Raw genomic sequence first — 21,220 nt, 5'->3', positions numbered from 1 at the left:
GGTCTTTGATCTTGTCCCTGACATCCTTATAAAGCTCTTTGGTCTTGTCCATGTTGTAGAGGTTAGAGTCTGACTGATTGAGTCTGTGGACAGGAGTCTTTTATAAAGGTGACTATGTAAGACTGCGGTCTTTAATGCATGTTAGGAGCATTTAACTGGTCTGTAGGAGATGAAATATACTTATTTCTCCCTGCAAAATGCAAATAAATGTATATAATTTATACAATGTGATTTTCTGGATTTTATGTTTGATATTCTATCTCTCAATGTTAAAATCAACCTACCCTTAAAATTATAGACTGTTCATGTCTTTGCCAGTGGGCAAAATTACAAAATCAGCAAGGGATCAAATAATTATTCTCCCCCTCCCTGCCCTGTATATCTTAGTTACTATGAAAATTACTTTCCATATTGAAGGTGATTATTGTGGACAACAACATTTTGGGGACAAGTCACTTACAGCTCTTGATCTTCGAGCAATCAGTGGCCTCGCCAAGACTCATGCGGACCAGCTCTCCATTTTCTTCTTTGTAAATTGTAAGTTCTCCCAAGAGAGTTTGGAAAACCACAGGCAGGTCATCCTCCCGCACCTGTAAAAGGGGCAAAAGTGTCAAATAAATAAGAAGCACTTATAATGTAAAGTAAGTGCAAAAGGCATTGTAACTTCCATAAAGCAAACAATACACTCAATTGTGAAGTAGGGTATGGTGTCAGATTTAGGTATAACTAAGTCCAGATTGTGACACCTTTGCTGATAAAATGTTATGCTGACTTTTCAAAGAAAAAATGTTATGGTTATGTTAACTTTTACTATGTTTATTGAGAAGAAAACAAAAATTCTGAATGTATGACTAGCACAGGACAAACCATCTTAAATGGAGATTATTTCATCAGGCACAGGGAACACAGAAGATTTGCTTTATATAGAAATAAGAAAATAGGTCAGATTCCAGATTGTACAGCGATGAATCAACATTTGTTCATCTAAAGAAGATAAAACAGAGGTTAGGGGTTGAGTGTAAAAGAAGGCTAAAAAATAAGTAAAGGTTGTTAGCATGCATTGTAAAAGCGGATATTAATATTATGTGCAGATATCGCTGTATTAGCATGAAATGTGAAAATGTATCACTGAAAAAACAAAAGTAGGTGACAACAATCAGTCCCCAGTTTCATACGCACTGCGACTGAACGCACAAAGACAGCACATGTAAGCAGAAGATTCTGCCATGTTCTTCACAAAGTAACCGTTGGATCATTGTTTCCCTGGTTGTCAGGGCTTATAAGCTATTTCGTACAGGGCAGGAAGCTTTTGAGGTCTATGGCAACCCAGACAGAGCACAGCCAAGACGACACTGAAACGGTAAATATGCTCCAGAAATCTGTAGATAAAGCCTTCTAGAGATTGTCAGAATTCAAGATATGCAAAATACACAGTATAATGACCCAGGAAAATGACCACTACAGTCAGGCTCTCCCCAGCCTAAAAGAGGCAAGAATAGGAAGCATTAAATTATACTTGGGATCAAGTTGAATACATGCAGGATAAATGAATATGTGATTAAATGGGTCATCAAGAGATTAGGTCATGAATATTGGATTGATGGAAGTGAAACTCCTGTGAACTCAGGGCCAAATCAGCCATTTAGAGAATTAAAGGGAACCTCTCACCCTATTCTTGATGCCCATGATAGCAACCATGCATAGTTATAGATCCAGCCAGCACTTCCCAGAGCTACTACAGGAGATTTTGACAGGTGTCTCCAATAGGGGGAAGACCTGTCAGCCACCACCTAGAGTGGTGCTGGGAAAAGCTGAGAACCTTAAAGTATATTTCATGCAGCCAGGCTAGTACTCGTGCTGTCCAAAGTTTAGGCAGCATGAATAATGTAAAGGGTTTCCTATTAAGAGTGTCACCTAGATGATACTGCCACAAGGCTCCTAGCCGTTATTATTAGTGATGAGCGAGTATACTTGTTGCTCGGGTTTTCCGGAGCATGCTCAGGTGGTCTCCGAGTATTTTGGCATGCTTGGAGATTTATTTTTCATTGTCTTATCTTCATGATTTGCGACTGCTAGACAGCTTGAATACATGTGTGGAATGCCTGTTTGTTAGGGAATTCCCACATGTATTCAGCCTGTCTACAATGACCCTAAGCACACAGCTAAAATAACAAAGGAGTGGCTTCAGAAAAACTCTGACATTCTTGACTGGCCCAGCCATAGCCCTAACCTAAACCCAATTGAGCATCTCTGGAGAGACCTGAAAATGGCTGTCCACCAACTTTCACCATCCAACCTGACAGAACTGGAGAGGATCTGCAAGGAAGAATGGCAGAAGATCCCCAAATCCAGGTGTGAAAAACTTGTTGCATCATTCCCAAGAAGACTCCTGGCTGTACTAGCTCAAAAGGGTGCTTCTACTCAATACTGAGCTAAAAGTCTTAATACTTATGACCATGTGATATTTCAGTTATTCTTTTTTAAAAAAAATTGCAAAAATTTCTATATTTGTTTTTTTTTTTTCAGTCAAGATGGGATGCAGAGTTTACATTAATGAGAAAAAAATGAACTTTTTGATTTTGCCAAATGGCTGTAATTAAACAAAGTGAAAAATTTAAAGGGGTCTGAATACTTTCCGTACCCACTGTATGTACTTGGACAAGAATACAGTAATTAACTGGATCCAGCATGGGTTTGTAGCAAACAAGTCATGCAAGACTTATCTAATTTCCTTCTATGATGGAATCACTGACTGGGTGGATAAGGGAAATGTGGTACCGTATTTTTCGGACCATAAGACGCACTTTTTTCCCAAAAAATTTTGGGTGATAGTGGGGGGTGCGTCTTATGGTCGCAATATACTCACCTCCGGGGCTCTGCAGTGCGGTGGTGGAAGCGGGCGGGGCTCTGCGGTACGGTGATGGCAGCGGGCGGGGCTCTGCGGTGCGGTGGTGGCGGCTCCGCCGGCATTTCCTCCAAGCCCGGAGGCCCCCCTTCACCGGAGCACAGCCCGCCGCCACCACCGCCCTGCAGAGGCCCACCTGCCCCAGCACAACTGCCCCAGCCTCAGGACAGTTGCCCCAGCAAAGCTGCCCCAGCCCCAGGACAGCTGCCCCAGCCCCAGGACAGCTGCCCCAGCCCCACACAGCTGCCCCAGCCTCAGGACAGCGGCCCCAGCACAGCTGCCCCTGCCCCAGCACAGCTGCCCCAGCCTCAGGACAGCTGCCCCAGCACAGCTGCCCGAGCACAGCTGCCCCAGCACAGCTGCCCCTGCCCCAGCACAGCTGCCCCAGCCTCAGGACAGCTGCCCCAGCACAGCTGCCCCTGCCCCAGCACAGTTGCCCCAGCACAACCAACCTGCCCCAGCACAGAGCCGCCACGGCACGAGCCTGGACCACTGAGTGACCCCTGTGACTACTCCTCCACCTGTGCCGGATCCCTTCCCAGGTAAGCTGAATTCGGACTGTAAGACGGACCCCCATTTGACACATTTTTTTCCCTATTTTCCTTCTGAAAATTGGGGTGCATCTTATGGTCCGGTGCGTCTTATAGTCCGAAAAATACGGTAGATGTAGTGCATCAACTTCAGCAAAGCATTTGATAAAGTACAGGTGCATCTCACAAAATTAGAATATGATCAAAAAATTCATTTCTTTCAGTTCTTCAATACAAAAAGTGAAATTCATTATATAGAGTCATTACAAACAGAGTGATCTATTACAAGTGTTTATTTCTGTTATGTTGATGATTATGGCTTACAGCCATTGAAAACCCAAAAATCATTATCTCAGTAAATTAGAATACTTTATAACACCAGCTTGAAAAAATGATTTTAAAATCCGAAATTTTGGCCTACTGAAATGTATGTTCAGTTAATGCACTCAATACTTGGTCAGGACTCCTTTGACATCAATGACTGCACCAATGCGGCATGGCATGGAGGCGATTCAGCCTGTGGCACTGCTGAGGTGTTATGGAAGCCCAGGTTATATAATAGGAGTTTCACTTTTTGTACTGAAGAACTGAAATATATTCACCTTTTGATGATATTCTAATTTTGTGAGATGCACCGGTATCTCATACCATCCTTATTGAAAAAAATGACCAAGTATGGGCTTGACAAGGCTCCGGTTAGGTGGATTCATAACTAGCTTAGTGATCATACTCAAAGAGTGGTAATAAATGGTTGCAGATCCAATTGGAAGAACATTTCAAGTGGGGTACCACAAGGCTCTGTCCTGGCCCCAGTGTTCAACATTTTTACAAATGACCTAGGAACTGAAGGTAAACTAATCAAATTTGCAGATGGTGCAAAGCTAGGAGGGATAGCTGACATAAAAGACGACAGACAAAGGATTCAGAAGGATCTAGATAGGCTTGAACAATGGGCAGTGACTAAAAGAATGGTATTTAACAGGGAGAAATGCAATATTCTACAACTGGGCAAGAAAAATGAAAATTACATCTACATAATGGGAGAAATAGAAATAAGCAGCAGCACATGTGAAAAAAACTTTGTCTATACTAATAGTAGATCACAGACTGCACATGAGTCACCAGTGTTATGCAGCAGCAAAAAAAGGCAAACAGTTCTAGGATGCATTAAGAGAAGCATAGAGTCTAGATCACGTGAAGTAATTATCCCCTTCTTTTCCTCTGGGCAACACATTTAAAAAAAAAAAAAAAAGACATTGAAAAACTGGAGCAAGTTCAGAGAAGCGCTACCAGGATGATGAGCAGACTGCCAGGTATGTCCTACAAGGAACGATTAAAGGATCTGGGAATGTTTAGCTTGCAAAAAAGAAGGCACAGAGGAGACTAGAAGGATCATCCTTCTTATTCTCATTTCCACATGGAAACATGAGAAGCAATGGAATGAAACTGAAAGGGAGACAATAAAGATTAGATATTAGAAAAAAAAAACCTTTCACAGTGAGGGTATGTGCACACACAGCGGATTTGGCACTGCGGATCCGCAGCAGTTCCGCAGACAGTGTACAGTACCATGTAAGTCTATGGGATTTCCAATCCGCAGTGCACATGCTGCGGTTTTTTCACTGCGAAAAAGCTGCGGTTTTAAATCTGCAGAAAGAATTGACATGGAGAAAACCGCTGGCCAATCTGCAGGAAAACCGCAGGTCACTTTACATGCGGTTTTACCTGCGGATCCACATAGAAAAATCCGCTGGTGAATCCACAGCGTGTGCACATAGGTTGAAGGTGATCAATGAGTGGAACAGGCTGCCAAGAGAGGTGGGGAGTTCTCCGATGGAATTCTTCAAACAGAGGCTGGACAGACATCTGACTGTGATGGTTTAGTGACTCCTGCGGTGCATTGAGCAGGGGGTTAGAAACGATGATCCTTGAGGTCCCTTCCAACTGTAACATTCTAAGAAATATTTAATCTTTACATAAACTTGATGTATTTGTAAAAAAAAGTTTAAAAACAACTTCCTGATCACTAGGGTTTGACTGCTTGGATCCCCACCATATTGAGAATGGGCCTCTGCAAAGTTCCATTTATTCTCTGAGAATGCTGGAGATAACTGAGCACAGTACTAACTTATGTTCTGCATGACGTGAACCGATATGAATACTGTGAAGTGAAAACTCAGCAGTAAGATGAATGTATCTATATAAAAACGTTAGCCAACACAGAAACATAATACACATGGTCTAGTCTATGCAGGGGCTACACGAGTCAAGCTGCCAAACATTGTTCTATTCGCACGCTGTCACAATCCAGCAGTTTACAGTCACATAGAATGCCTGCAGACTTGTGTCAAGCCTGAACATATCCTTTAATGTCCCCTATATGGCTTCCATGTCTCCACTGTGCGCTACTACTTTTTAAATAAAAATAAGTAAAATCTCTCACCTGTCCCCGCGCCCACGCCGAGCGGCTCGTGCCTCTTCCTTCTTTTACTGGCTGGCTCCCCGCATTTATTATACAGCCATAGGCGTATTAGAGGCCAGAGCACGCTGGTGTCACATCATAGCCTACGACGGATGTCATTACAATAATATATATATTATTTCTATCCAATCACAGCAGTCTGACAAAAGCCAGAAAGAGGAAGATGGTAGACAAGGGCCAAGTTAGATATATCAGTGACTGGAGGAACGATATCACCTCACAGAAACTGACAAGTACCGCAGTCTACAGAGATAACAGACTGGCTGCATAGCTGAAGAAACTCCCGGACTCCACAGACAGATCTTGAGCCGGTATAGCCTCAGTGCCCACAGTCTTGCCATCAAATCTAACTGGCACAGTGTTAAAAGCCCAGGGAGGACAGACTGTGCCCACACTGGAGGCCCTGGAGGAGGAGACTTCTTTCCTACAACATTGCACCAAATACTCAGCAGTGAGTGTCCCTCACTTCAGGAGACTGATCTCTTCCTGGAAAAAAAAAGGAAAACATATCCTGCTGGGGGAAGAGAGCACGGTGGAGATAGCAGCACAGTAGGTGAGGGCATGCCATAGACTTTGAGAAAGAGCTTACGCTATACCATGGACTTCAATAGCCACTACCTTAGATGAGCCTTATCCATTGTTCCTACAGTTCTTACCCATCATCCTCACAGTCGCTAGCCCCATTTCCTATTGTACCCTGCTTTGGCAAAACTAATGTGCATTTGGTCCTGCTAATAAAGCTTATATGAATTAGATAGATGTTAGATTTAACTTTATTGCTCTGCTAACAGCTGTTTGGACTAGTTCAATCAGCGGAGTCATGCCACTGCTGACTTACACCTTGTGTGACAGGGAGGCTGAAGGAGGAGGTTCTGGCAGAGACGGGGCACGCACTCACCTGTGCTGTTACAAACAGGAAAACTCTAGAAGTGTGATCAGCTCCTCCAGAATCAGGAGCGAGACATGCCCAAGTGTGGCATCTAAGCAACAGTGCAGAATGCGGGCAGGGACTATATTACAAACGGTCAGCATTCTACAGCATAGAAACACGCAAAATAGGAGGAAAAAAGCCCGGACATCACGTTTAACAATGAGCCAGATGACTAATTTCTGAAATTATAATTTGTATGTGGGGCCTAATGCATCACAGATTTCACGTCAGAATTCAGACATAAAAGCTCTGAAAAGTCACAAAATGTAGGCACAACGCCGAGGTTTTACAATTATTGGTGTTCTCAAAAAACTCTCAAAGTTCCAGCAAGATGGGAGGGCTGAGACGGGATGGGGATGTTAAACTCATGATGAGTGTCTGGGGGTCGCTACTCCTCAAATCGTACTCCAGCAGGGATTCTAGTAGGGTTTGTGGTGATGCGCACACAGAGGTGTAAGGCGCTCATCTGATGCAACCGATTCATGAGCTTACGACTCTTACAATGGCATCTGAGCAGTGGTTTTATGACCTGGCTGGTCAAGGGCCAGCTGACTGCAGCAGAAACTTCAACTGGATGACTATGGGAGGTGCATTATACTGCATGGAGGACTATGGGGAGTAGATTATACTATAGGGAGGACTATGTGGGAGTGCATTATACTACAGGGAGGACTATGGGTTGTGAATTATACTATATGGGGGGTTATGGGATGCATTATACTATATTGGGGCTATTGGGGTGCATTATACTATACAGAAGGCTATGGAGATTAATTATACTATATGGAGGATGGGAGTGCATTATACTTCTGCTATGGGGCCCATGATATGTATGCCCCTGGTGAGTATAATAGTTTATTTTTTTCTATACTTCAAAGAACAGCAGCAGAACGGGGGACATAGACAAGGATGGGTGATATATAGACAAAGATGAGGCCCAGAATAAGGAGCATATACCAGGATGGGGGATATATTTTATCTACACATACACACAAACTAGGATAGGGCCAGTATGAGAGACATATTATAGATGATTCTGGATTGGGGGGGGGTCCCGTTCGATATCTTGCACTGAGGCCCATCAGACTATTTACGCCACTGCATCTGAGGGATGTTAGCTCAGATAGCTCATTGTTTACACTGGACACTTTTATAAGAAAAGAAAAAATTATAATGATAGACAAAAACCTGACCAGCACCTCCATATAATGTGAACAGGTGCAAACTGCAATGCCTGCATATCCACAAAAAAAAAAAAAAAAAAAGGAAAACCGCAGCACTCTAAGTGCCAAAATGTATGTAAACACTGACTACATGAAATTCAAACTGCATTATTGCTAAATAAAATATACTTACAAAAAATGAAGGCTTTTAGCATATAAATTGGCCAATTCATGTATGCCCATCAACAATGGCAAGGTGACCTCCCTCTGATGGGTACCTATCCTAACATGCCTCTCTTGGGCTATAAGCCTACAACCAGCACTAATTAAAAGCACCCTTGGACTGATGGGAGGAGTGCAGAGTCAGAAAGGAGGCAATAGTAAACTAAACATAAAACCTTACCAGGTGCCCATCAGAGGGAGGTCACCTTGCCATGGTTAATGCACATACAGGTGCTTCTCACTAAATTATAATATCAAAAAGTCAATTTATTTCAGTTCTTCAATACAAAAAGTGAAACTGCTATATTATATAGAGTCATTACAAACAGAGTGATCTATTTCAAGTGTTTATTTCTATCAAAGTTGATGATTATGACTTACAGCCAATGAAAACCCAAAAGTCATTATCTCAGTAAACTAGAATAATTAACAAAACACCTGCAAAGGCTTCCTAAGCATTTAGAAAGGTCCCTTAGCCTGTTTCAGTAGGCTCCACAATCATGGGGAAGACTGCTGACTTGACAGAAGTCCGGAAGGCAATCATTGACACACTCCACAAAAAGGGTAAGCCACAAAAGGACATTGCTAAAGAAGCTGACTGTTCACAGAGTGCTGTATCCAAGTATATTAACAGAAAGTTGAGTGGAAGGAAAAAGCGTGGTAGAAAAAGATGCACAAGCAACCGGGGAAACAGAAGCCTTGAAAGGATTGTTAAGAAAAGGCCATTCAAAAATTTGGGGGAGACTAACAAGGCGTTAACTGCTGCTGGAGTCATTGCTTCAAGAGCCATCACACACACAGACTATCCAGGACATGGGCTACAAGTGTCGCATTCCTTGTGTCAAGCCACTCATGACTAAGACAATGCCAGAAGCGTCTTACCTGGGCCAAGGAAAAAAAAAAAAAAAAAAAAAAGAACTGGGCTGTTGCTCAATGGTCCAAGGTGTTTACAGATGAAAGCAACAAATTTTGAATTTCTTTTGGAAATCAAGGTCCCATAGTCTGGAGGAAGAGTGGAGAGGCCACAATCCAAGCTGCTTGAGGTCTAGTGTAAAGTTTCCACAATCAGTGATGGTTTGGGGAGCCATGTCATCTGCTGGTGTAGATCCACTGTGTTTTATCAAGACCAAAGTCAGCGCAGCCGTCTACCAGGAAATTTTAGAGCACTTCATGGGCTTCCATAACACCTCAGCAGTGCCACAGACTGATGGCCTACATGCCACGCTGCATTGATGCAGTAATTGATGCAAAAGGAGCCCGGACCAAGTATTGAGTGTATTTACTGAACATACATTTCAGTAGGCCAACGTTTCGGATTTTAAAATCATTTTTCAAGCTGGTGTTATAAAGTATTCTAATTTACTGAGATAATGACTTCTGGGTTTTCATTGGCTGTAAGCCATAATCATCAACATTAACAGAAATAAACACTTGTAATAATAGATCACTGTTTGTAATGACTAATGAATATATGAGTTTCCCTTTTTGTATTGAAGAACTGAAATAAATTCACTTTTTGATGATATTCTAGTTTTGTGAGAAGCACCTGTACATGAATTGACCAATTTATGCACAAAGAACCTTCATTTTATGCAAGTATATTTTATTTAGCAATAATGCAGTTTAGCTCTCATGCATTCAGCGTTTGCATATATCTTGGCCCTTACAAAGTGATGCTGTGCTTTTATTTTCATGTTATGCAGTCATTACAGTTTGCACCTGTTCACATTATATGGAGGTGCTAGTGAGGATTTTTGTTTAGTTTACTACTGGAAGTTGTGATTGCCTCCTTTCTGACTCTGCACTCCTCCCATCAGCCCAAGGGTGCTTTTAATTACTTCTAGGTCCTACCTGACCAATTAAATTGTAGGCTTATAGCCAGAGAGAGGCATGTTAGGATAGGTACTATCAGAGGGAGGTCACCTTGCTGTGGTTGATGGGCATACATGAACTGGACAATTTATGCGCCAATAACCTTCATTTTATGCAAGTATATTTTATTTAGCAATAATGCAGGCTAGAGCTCATGTATTCAGTGTTTGTATATATACTGGCCCTTAGATTGCTGCTGCACTTTTTTGTCGATAGATTATACTTGGAAGACAACAATTGCGTTCTCGATGGGCGATGCAAAACAGGATTGTTACGGTCACTTTAAAAATCTGAATTTCAGATTTGCTGAGCTCTAAAATGCTGACGTATAAATAACCATGCATCGCCTCTAGTTCCCCTGGTTCTCAGATAAATTTGCATATATTTAGGGGTCCAATTTGGGATGTGTATTCTGCATCAAGTTATGTGTCTTGGCAGTGAACTTTGCAGTCTAAGTAGTTATGGTGGTCTGAATAGAGAGATCAGCCTTTTAACATGGGGAATGGTAACACCCAGTTGTCCATTAAGTAATATTTTGAGGAAAATATCAGAAATAGCAATGGAGAAGGAGAGATGCTCCAGAATTATTTCATGGAAAATATATATACTCACTCCTTGTGTTGTTGCTGTGGTTTACATATTTGATAAAGTAGTGAGATAGTTCTGAGACTGGGGGGTAATATTGTAAGAGGACTGGTGGGACTTGTGTGTAAAGGCTGCATTATAGTCCCAGTCCACACCTGGACATTATTATGATCAGTATTTCCAGTGACTTATCACTGGAACTGGGGGCTGCTGTTGGTAAAAACAGTGTAGGTATCCAATATACCATGTTATATTTTAACATGTCTATTTTACAATCGCAAATGCCCTCCTCATTATCAGGTAAAACAACACCCTTTAATGAGCGCAACAGCAAGTTTTCTGCCAATGTTATTAACCTCAGGTTGACAATTATTTACTTTCTGGGTTTTTGATTTGTCCTTTGCCCTTTTCTTTAAGCATGATGGCTAAAGAAGAAGTAGTTATGTAGTTACAGTCAAAAGAACTGAAAAAAGTCATAAGTCCATTTCATTAACTTTTTTTGCTCTGCAGAAATTTGGCATCTGTCCTCTTTGTAGCAGAAAAAAAAAAAAAAATTATTAGAGAAGGGAAAATTTATCAGAGTAAATCCCTGGATCAATTAACCATTACCAACTAAGTTGTACAGATGGTCTGTAATACTGTGTTTTTCTAGAAAGACAGCCAAACCTGTCCACAAAGATCATCAATATTCTGGGGAAAAGGAGAAGTTCATAGTCTTTGAAAATAAATAAATGGAAATTCACCCACTTAAGTAGAAAGCATGGGAAGTAATCTGTTGTACTGCGGTTAGAATATCAATGTATCTGTATAACAATAACACACTAGTGCCCCAAATAAGGTGAACGATGCAGCAGATTGGCGGGTTCCTGCTACCTCCATATAGCGTCTGTAGTATCAAATCTATGCACTTAGAGAAACTAAAGAGACCCTAGTTACCAACATGGGAAGAATTCATCAAAGGCTACAGGGCTGCGCTCTCACATGAACGTCTCCTATTCCACCTCGTTCTAATAGCAACTAGAGTAGGATCTTATGTGTGAATAGATGGACAACATCAAGACAGTCTATAATGTAGCAGAGCTACATAATGAAACACTGATCTCATGAAACGCTCCTGATTGTTTGATACCCAAAGTCAGCTCTAGCTGGCAAGTTTCCCAAGTTGCAATCTGTCCCTATAACCATGGTTGTGGATTCGGAGCCCATTTTGGTGGAGTAGGAGTTGGAGTCGGTGTCATGGAAATTGAGGAGTCAGAGTTGGATGTTTGGCTTACCGACTCCACAGCCCTGGTATGAGGGGATAATTATACACCCGGATAGGGGATATTGGTACAGAATTTACCACATTTTTTGCTTCAATTTTTTTTTTTTATTTCCTCCTCTAAAACCTAGGTGTGTCTTATGGTCTGATGGAGTTTATGGTCCGAAAAACACAGTAGTTGGTGATTACATGGTCTCTGGTTCCAATAAAAGCAGAATTGCTGATGCTTCTATTCACTACAGAGAGCTTATTGTCACTACTTAAGAAAAATAAAAGACAGAAGTGTTTATAAACCGATTCTATCTTCCCCCAAGGGGTCCCTGGTTGAGAAACAAGTACATGCCCTGCTCCTGCGCAGGCGTACTTATCTGCCCTGTGGAGGGCAGAGCAGATTCCTGCAGTTTGCAGGCGCTGGGCCTCTCTAACCTTTCACAGCGTCTGCGCACTGCAGTACTTTGCTCTGCACTCAACAGGGTAGAGAAGTACGCCGGCACAGCACCGCGATGACAGGGAGCCTATGAAGCAATCAGGAGAGCAACATCGCAATAAAATGGGAGGCGCCGGATTCGGACCTGCGAAACCCATCGGACCGGACCGCCTTCCAGGGTGAGTATAATAAAACTTATTTTTCTTATGTTTCAGGTTGGATCGGTGGCTTATCTACAGCATTATAGAATGCTGCATATCAGGCCTGAAAGGCAGTGGCCGTATCTTATATAGGCCAAAACTGCTGATAGGTTCCCTTTAAAAGGTGTTGTCCCACGATCAAAGTACTCTTTAATTAATATATCTTGGAATAATAATTTCCACAATTAGATGTGTTAAAGGGAATCTGTCACCCCATTTTTGGCCTATAAACTGCAGCCACCGCCATCAGGGGCTTACCTACAGCATTCTGTAATGCTGTAGATAAGCCCCCGATGTAACCTGAAAGAGAAGAAAAACAAGTTAGATTATACTCATCGGGGGGGGGGGGGGGGGCGCGGTCGGGTGTGGTGGGTGTCCCGGACCGGCACCTCCCATCTTCTAGAGATGATGTCCTCCTCCTTACTTCTGCTGCGGCTCCTGCGCAGGCGTACTTTCTCTGCCCTGTTGAGGGCAGAGTAAAGTACTGCAGTGCGCAGGAGCCAGGAAAGGTCAGAGAGGTCAGGCGCCTGCACACTGCAGTACTTTACTCTGCCCTCAACAAGGCAGAGAAAGTACAAGGACATGGTATGATCATACCACAGCTTCTGAGCAGTGGAGGAAGCAAAAGAGGACACAGACAGGACAGAACAGTACTGCAAATTATTATTTTGTGAGTTAAAACACGTCACTACCTGTTAACCCTTTCGCGCCTGAGCCTGTTTTTGCCTTCGTGACCAGGCCAATTTTTTCAATTCTGACCAGTGTCACTTTATGAGGCCATAACTCTAGAACGCTTCAACGGATCCTGCGGATTCTGACATTGTTTTCTCATGACATATTGTACTTCAGGATAGTGGTAAAATTTCTTAGATATGAACTGCGCTTATATGTTAAAAAAACTCGAAATTTGGCAAAAATTTTGAAAATTTTGCAATTTTCAAACTTTTAATTTTTATGCCCTTAAATCAGAGAGTGATATCGCACAAAATAGTTAATAAATAACATTTCCCACATGTCTACTTTACATCTGCACAATTTTGGAAACATAATTTATTTTTTTTTTGGAAGTTATAAGGGTTAAAAGTTGACCAGCGATTTCTCATTTTTACAACAAAATTTAAAACACCATTTTTTTTAGGGACCACCTCACATTTGAAGTGAGTTTGGGGGGTCAATATGACAGAAAATACCCAAAAGTGACACCATTCTAAAAACTGCACCTCTCAATGTACTCAAAACCACATTCAAGAAGTTTATTAACCCTTCAGGTGCTTCACATGAATGAATGGAATGTGGAAGGAAAAAATAAACATTTAACTTTTTTTCACAAACATTTTACTTCAGAACCATTTTTTTAATTTTCACAAGTGTAAAAACAGAAAATGAACCACAAAATTTTTTGTGCAATTTCTCCCAAATACGCCGATACCCCGTATGTGGGGCTAAACCACTGTTTGAGCACACGGCAGAGCTCAGAAAGGAAGGAGTGCCGTTTGACTTTTTCAATGCAGAATTGGCTGGAATTGAGATAGGACGCCATGTCGCATTTGGAGAGCCCCTAATGTGCCTAAACAGTGGAAACCCCCACAAGTGACCCCATTTTGGAAACTAGACCCCTTAAAGAACTTATCTAGATGTGTGGTGAGCACTTTGAACCCCCAAGTGCTTCACAGAAGTTTATAACGTAGAGCCATGAAAATAAAAAATCAGGTCTCGATGACGTCGGGGGTCCCAGCATGCATTGTGCACCGGGATCCCCGCGTTATAAGGTATGAGGGGGTCCCGGGGGGCACAAAACCGCCGACAGTAGATAAACGTCGGCGCTGCACAAAGCCCAGCAAGCGCCAACGTTTATCTACTGTGGGCGGACGGGAAGAGGTTAAAAGACTTTACCGAAAGAATCATTTGCGATCCCATGCTGTCCTCTTTTCATTCCTCCCCTGCTCAGGAGCTGTGGTATGATCAGACCATGTTTCTGCATGGTCAGACATGGTCATTACACAGTACATAGCACAGACAAATTTATATAATTATCTCAGCACAGGACCATTTTATTTAATTACATCCAATTGTAGAAATTATTATTCTAAGATCTATTAATTAAAACGTACTTTGTTCGTGGGAAAACACGTTTAAGTTAAGACGGAACAAGCAATAAATTGAACACCTCATTTTAACAGCAAGCCTATTACACTACATACATGTAAGCTAAAAGGGTTGTCTGACTACTTGTTTACAAATTATTAAAGTCACTTTTCAATTTACAAACATAACATTTTGCTGCATTTACCCAAAACTTGGGGGTGACTTTGGGGTGATGAGACTGTTGGAATTGATCTAGAAGTGCTAATGTCCCATAACGGTCTGTGTTGTGAACACTTTTGACCTTGCTTCTGAGTTTGGGCTCCCTCTGCTGGTTGCTGGTGGTCTGGCTGACAGAAGTCAATCACCTGAGGAGGATGACTGGAGGTCAGGTGCTAGAGACTGGAGAGATTTAAGTGAGCAACCTTCCCTCAGCTGTTGCCGTTGATTTGGTTTTCTTCCTGAGCATTTTGGAAGTCTGCTTCCCTCCTGCTTTGTCCTGCATCTTTCAGATAAGTCATTTGTCTGCTTGAATCTTTTTGCATTTGATCCATTTTTTGCTTTTCTCTGACTTCTGCTTTGCTGGTGTGAGTTCAGCCTTGTTCCCTGCTGGGACCTGTGCTGGACTGTGTTCCATATGCCACAGCTCATGTCAGTCTTTTCAGTATTTCTTATCCCCTGTTATATCAGTATCTTTTGTTTTGCGTCCAGTTCACGCCCGAGTTCTGATTTAGTGGGGGAGAGGTCGAGTGGCCTCAGTATTTTTGCATATCAGACGTGTTGGATTTTTTCTTAGGGTTTTTTGCATGATTGCAGACAGTATCCTTTCCTGTCCTGTTCTATCTAGACAGATTGGGCCACATTTGCTTACTCTATTTGCTTACTCTATTTTCTGCCTGTGTTTTGTGCCTCATCTTGTCTCACCGGCAATATACAGGGGTTGGAAAAAATAATGGAAACACCTGGAAACATCAACAAAAGTTAGTTTAATATGGTGTAGGTCCACCTTTTGCAGCGATTACAGCCTCAATTCTCCGAGGTATGGATTCATACAAGGTGTGAATTGTTTCCAAAGGAATTTTAGCCCATTCTTCAGTTAAAACACCCTCCAGTTCTTTGAGCGACGATGGCGGCGGAAACCGACCTCTATCTTGAATCTCTAAAATCGACCATAAATGCTCAATAATGTTGAGGTCTGGGGATTGTGGGGGCCAGATGAGATTCTCAACTTCATTACAATGTTCCTCGTGCCATTCTTTAACGATTCTAGCTGTATGAATTGGTGCATTATCCTAAATAAATGCCTAAATAATCTCGGCTGTTAATTCTTCCATGAAGGCATATCATTGGCCCGGCGGATCTCCACGAAATAGCACCCCAGTTCATCACAGAACCTCCACCATGTTTTACGGTTTTAAAAGGCAGTCTGGATGGAATGCTTCTTTCGGCTGTCTCCAAAACGTACACTCGGCCAGAGGTCGGAAATAGGGTAACCGATTATTCGTCTGAGAATACCACGTTTCAACTGCTCGAGGGACCAATTCTGGAGGTTTCTACACCACTCTAAATGCTTGGAAACATTTGTGATTGAGAGCAGCGGTTTTCTAATTGCAGCTCTTCCGTGGAATCCAGATTTGTGCAGCTCCCGCCGAACTGTTTTCGTGGAAACTGGGTTCTGTAGGTGTTCATTAAGCTCAGCAGTGATTTTCGGAGCCCTGGTCTTGCGATCCTCTCTCACAATTCGCTTTAGAGTCCGATGGTCTCTCTCAGTCAACTTCGACTTTCGGCCGGACCTGTGCTTTGCTGCGGACATTTTTCCTTCTCTTTCAAACGCAGTCATTACTTTGGAGACAGTACCTCTTGCCACGCCAAGCATTTGGGCACTTTCTGCTACACTAGCGCCTGCCATACGAGCACCAACAATTTGGCCTCTTTGAAAATCCGAGAGATCTGTCATTGGTATCAGGTTCTCATCAATGTTCTTACAATTCTGCAAAACAAACAGTTAATTTACATACACATATCACATAACACAAATAATCAACTACAAAACACTACCATATGTCACGGTTTGCATGTTTATAACATGTTGGAAGATTATGATGCCAAAACGTCAGGTGTTTCCATTATTTTGTCCAACCCCTGTATGTTCGGGGGGCAATCTATTCCTTTGGGGTTCTACTCCGTGGCAGTTTAGCTTTCCCCTTTCTCTCTTTAGACTTAGATAATTCTCTGGCTGTGCCGAGGCGTCTAGGGCATCGTAGGTACGTCCCACGGCTAATTCTAGTTGTGTTGTCAGTTTAGGGGTCTGGAATCCACTAAGTTACCAACCTCTCTGGTTATCTGGTTGCCTAGCTTATTCCCCTGCTATCCTCCTCAGTTACCTAATCATAACAGGTCCACATAGCAGTGGGGTTGGAACATCAGCAATGCCCTCACTTTTGGGGGCTGTTGGCCTGCTTCTCAGCATGTATGGTATCGCCCTCAGTGTTCCGGTCCACTCGTGCTCCGTAGAGAAGTGCAGGTTGTGCTCTATTGGCATCTCGTGGAAATTACCTCTGAACTGAAAGTGGCATTTATTTACATCGGTGCTCAGATCAAGTCGATACGGGGGAGTGGGGAGAAGGGATGCAATTACTGAAAGAACATTTTTATTATTTGCTGTACAGTCGGACAAATCCTTTAAAATTCACTAACTTACCAAAATGTAGTCAGTCTGGTACGTGGAAAGCATCAGCACGGAGACATTGTGCTCTGCCAGTGGAGCAATGACTGACTTGGCAATCTTTGTAACGCCTCCAGTCTGGATCCCGTTGGACAGCACATTCAGGACCCGCCAGGTATGCTCTGCCACATGTAGGAAATCGGACTGCGGTAACTCTGCCAAATATAAAACGCCATTAGAATCATAGAAAAGTTTAAAGACTCTATAAAGAGAATGAAAGGAAATAAACATCCCTAAAAGGAAAGACGTACCTGTAATCTCATGGCATACAATACATTATATAAGGACTGGATACAATCTGGTCAGTAATCATCATTCCTGGTGATGGGGGCTTCCTCCCTGCACTACATGCAATCACCCACAACCCTGAGAGCACGGAGCAAGCTGCCAATGCAATTCCCTCCGACTTTGCAGAGGTAGTAAATGACAATGGGGACAGAAGAACGGACCCAGCTAGTGTACTTACTACAGGTTCACATGTTCAGTATTTAGTCAGTATTTTCCCTCAGTGTTTGCGAGACAAAACAAAGAAAGGAAAAAGCAGAGGAAAAGTATAATAGAAACCCGTCACCACTTCTGGATTTATCACCCACTCACTGCTGGTTTTGGCTTACAGATACTGATGTAAAATATTGACCAAATACTGATAGTGTGAATGATGCCTTGAGTCTAGGCAGCAGTGCGCCACTGGAATACAAGAAAAAAAAAAAAAAAAAAAAAAAAAGAGTGCTGCCTTTAATCATTCTTTCACACCCAAGCAGATATGCTACCAGAAAACTGAACATTTGTGGCACCTATAATGGTATGTCCAAGTAAACTAGACCCAGCTCACTCATTCCAAAATTGGTCGGATCAGTGGGGAGAGCATGCCGCTGCATGGAGTTTTGGATAAATATGTCCGGAGGATAAAAAAAATAAAAAAAATCCAGCTTTCAGTATATATTAGAAATTAAAAAAAAAAAAAAAAAATAGACTTAGAAAAATTTACATATTTTATAGGACTAAGAACACTGTACCTTTCGAAACGTATTGGTTTTGATTGAGGGTAGTCACTTCACCTTTTGTAAAGTATGCATACTTTCACTTCTTTAATGCATTAAATAAAATTTGATGTTTTTATATACTGGAAGCTGGATCATTTACCCTTCCGGTACCTAATGGGATCCATACTGTTTATTAGAAGCACTAGATTTTATTTTTTTTTAATTAAAAGAGAAACGCTCACTTTCACTTATACTCACTCTCAAAAAGAAAAACAAAAAAAAAAAAAAAAACTACAGGGTCCTCACCAATCCACTACTCTGTGTGCAAAAGGCAACCAGACATTGAGCCAAACACAAAAGCAAAGTGCTATTCCCATCAGCAGTTTGTCTGATGACAAAGGATGAAATCATCCCTTGTGTTCTCTCCACGATTTCTAAACTGTTTGCCAGTCTGCCGGATTTTCTGCACGCTTCTAAAACAAATAGTGTTGGCAAGTATTTTTCGCTGTTTATTTTAACTGGTCATTTTTAGGTGTATTGTTCCTTTAAAGGGGTCTTCTCATCTAATTAAACAGGCAAAATTGCAAAGTAAAAGAAAAGCAACTATGAAATCTTCCGCGCTTACGAATTGTTTCCTATTGATTTTGCACTATGAATTGGTTCGGATTGCTCGATCCAGACAGCTACAGTGTTAGGGCCATGTTCACATGTTCAGTACTTCACATCACTACTTGTAGGGCAAAACCAGGAGTGGGTAAAAAAATACAGAAGTGGTGACGTGTATGTTTTATACTTATCCTCTGATTGTCCCTCTCCTGGTTTTGGTTTACAAATACTGTGGTAAAATACTGACCAAATACTGAACGTGTGAACGTGGGCTTACTGTGCTACTCCGATGCTGTGGGGACAAAGTTGTCTCTATCATCAGCATGCGGGAGCGCAAGGTTCAGGTCACCAGCTCAGAAATGCTCCCAGCCCAATGGGGTCAATCTTCAGGAGTGCACCACCCCCCAGGCTAGCAGGAGGCCGAGGAGCTCTGCGCTCCTGAAGACAGGAACTTAGGATACCCCTTAAACGACCACAGACTGGATTTACCAGCAGCAATAAAGGCTCCAAACAGATGGGGTTCTCAATGATCTGGATTTAAGTCTCACATGCGGAGACACTTTACTAGGACGGGAACAGAATAATTCTTTCCATCCCAACAGATGTTCCCATCCGTTTCCATTTGACATTCGCAGATCAAAAACGTATTTTTTTAGTGCAGGTCAAAAGATGAGACGAGGCGACATCTGCTGTGATAACGTGCATGTCACCTGGACTGTAACGATTATCAGATGCTCATTGTCAATTACAAAGAACTGCGTATCTTGACCATTTAATTTGTATGAATATTCCATAATAAAAGGCTATTAAAGTCACAGCAGTCACCAAAAGCTGCACAATGCCAAGGGGACGATTTGCTTCATAAACTACACTTTATTACGTAAGGAGACCCATTGACAAATATGGTGACGGGAACATCACAATGAATCAGACTTGAGTAGCTTGTACAGTAATTGTCCGCTTCTGAAATCCCAACGTGTCAGTACAAATCCTTGCCGTCTCACCGTCTGATGTGCAATAGCTGCAAGAACGAGCTCGCTGACCCATTACAGAGCTGGGTGTCCTGGTTTCCTTCCTGGCACATTTCCTTTCCAGTTCCCTGCCCAGCTCTGATGCTTTCCAGTATCAACATTCCTAATGTGTTGTGAACGGATCGTTTGTATCTGCACTGTAAGCATATCAATCCCATACTGCACACGCCGAGGGCACCGCCTTGGAAACACATAATATATAATAAATCAGGCTCTATGAAAAAGAAAAAAAAAAAAAAGAAAAATAATCTTGTCTAGTGCTGCACCCCACCCCCACATGCACCATGAGCAAAACAAGAGAAAGCACCGTCCTGTTCACGTGCCAGCCATTATATCACTGGACAGATGCTTTATTCCCACATTTACACCTTTGAAACTTCCCATAGCAAAACAAGAATTTGGAAAAAAAAAAGGAAACAGGCCGACCCATGAGAATACAAGGCGATCCAGCATAATATATAAAACACAATACATCATCCGGGAAAGATCACCAATCATTTATGGTTTAGGAAATGTGAGGGATATGCAACAACAGAGGATACTATCTGTGCAAAATGAAGCACTACATAAAGAAGGCGCATAAAGCCACCCCTGCCTGCCCAGAGATGGCGCGCGCACAGCCCACCCCTGCCCGCCCAGAGATGGCGGGCGCACAGCCCACCCCTGCCCGCCCAGAGATGGCGCGCGCACAGCCCACCCCTGCCCGCCCAGAGATGGCGCGCGCACAGCCCACCCCTGCCCGCCCAGAGATGGCGCGCGCACAGCCCACCCCTGCCCGCCCAGAGATGGCGCGCGCACAGCCCACCCCTGCCCGCCCAGAGATGGCGCGCGCACAGCCCACCCCTGCCCGCCCAGAGATGGCGCGCGCACAGCCCACCCCTGCCCGCCCAGAGATGGCGCGCGCACAGCCCACCCCTGCCCGCCCAGAGATGGCGCGCGCACAGCCCACCCCTGCCCGCCCAGAGATGGCGCGCGCACAGCCCACCCCTGCCCGCCCAGAGATGGCGCGCGCACAGCCCACCCCTGCCTGCCCAGAGATGGCGCGCGCACAGCCCACCCCTGCCTGCCCAGAGATGGCGCGCGCACAGCCCACCCCTGCCTGCCCAGAGAGGGAACTGTAAAGACATTCCTAAAGAAATAAGGAAAAAAGGATTGTGAGATTGATTTCCAACCGCCAGATCCTTACATCTTTCGACACAGAATGTCGTAGGTGGA

General features: G+C 43.0%; 1 protein-coding gene across 2 annotated transcripts in view; it reads right to left on the bottom strand.

The window, feature by feature from the left end:
* CASTOR1 (cytosolic arginine sensor for mTORC1 subunit 1) overlaps nt 1–21,220 on the bottom strand; it is a 68,054-nt gene that overhangs the window by 39,828 nt on the left and 7,006 nt on the right. The window contains exons 3-4 of one of the 2 annotated variants that reach the window (XM_073554824.1): nt 17,362–17,540; nt 461–590 (exon numbers count right to left, since the gene is read on the bottom strand). In XM_073554824.1, coding sequence (XP_073410925.1) covers nt 461–590; nt 17,362–17,540 — 309 coding nt within the window. Of the gene's footprint in view, nt 1–460; nt 591–14,605; nt 16,651–17,361; nt 17,541–21,220 lie in introns of those variants that run through there. The other variant, XM_073554823.1, reaches the window with a different exon arrangement.

Source organism: Dendrobates tinctorius, unplaced genomic scaffold (genome assembly GCF_039654945.1).
Source record: "Dendrobates tinctorius isolate UK_male_01 unplaced genomic scaffold, ASM3965494v1 ptg000213l, whole genome shotgun sequence".
NCBI classification, from domain to species: Eukaryota; Metazoa; Chordata; class Amphibia; order Anura; family Dendrobatidae; genus Dendrobates; species Dendrobates tinctorius.
The sequence above is the reverse complement of the archived record's forward strand: the minus strand, read 5'-3'. Positions and strand labels throughout refer to the sequence as shown.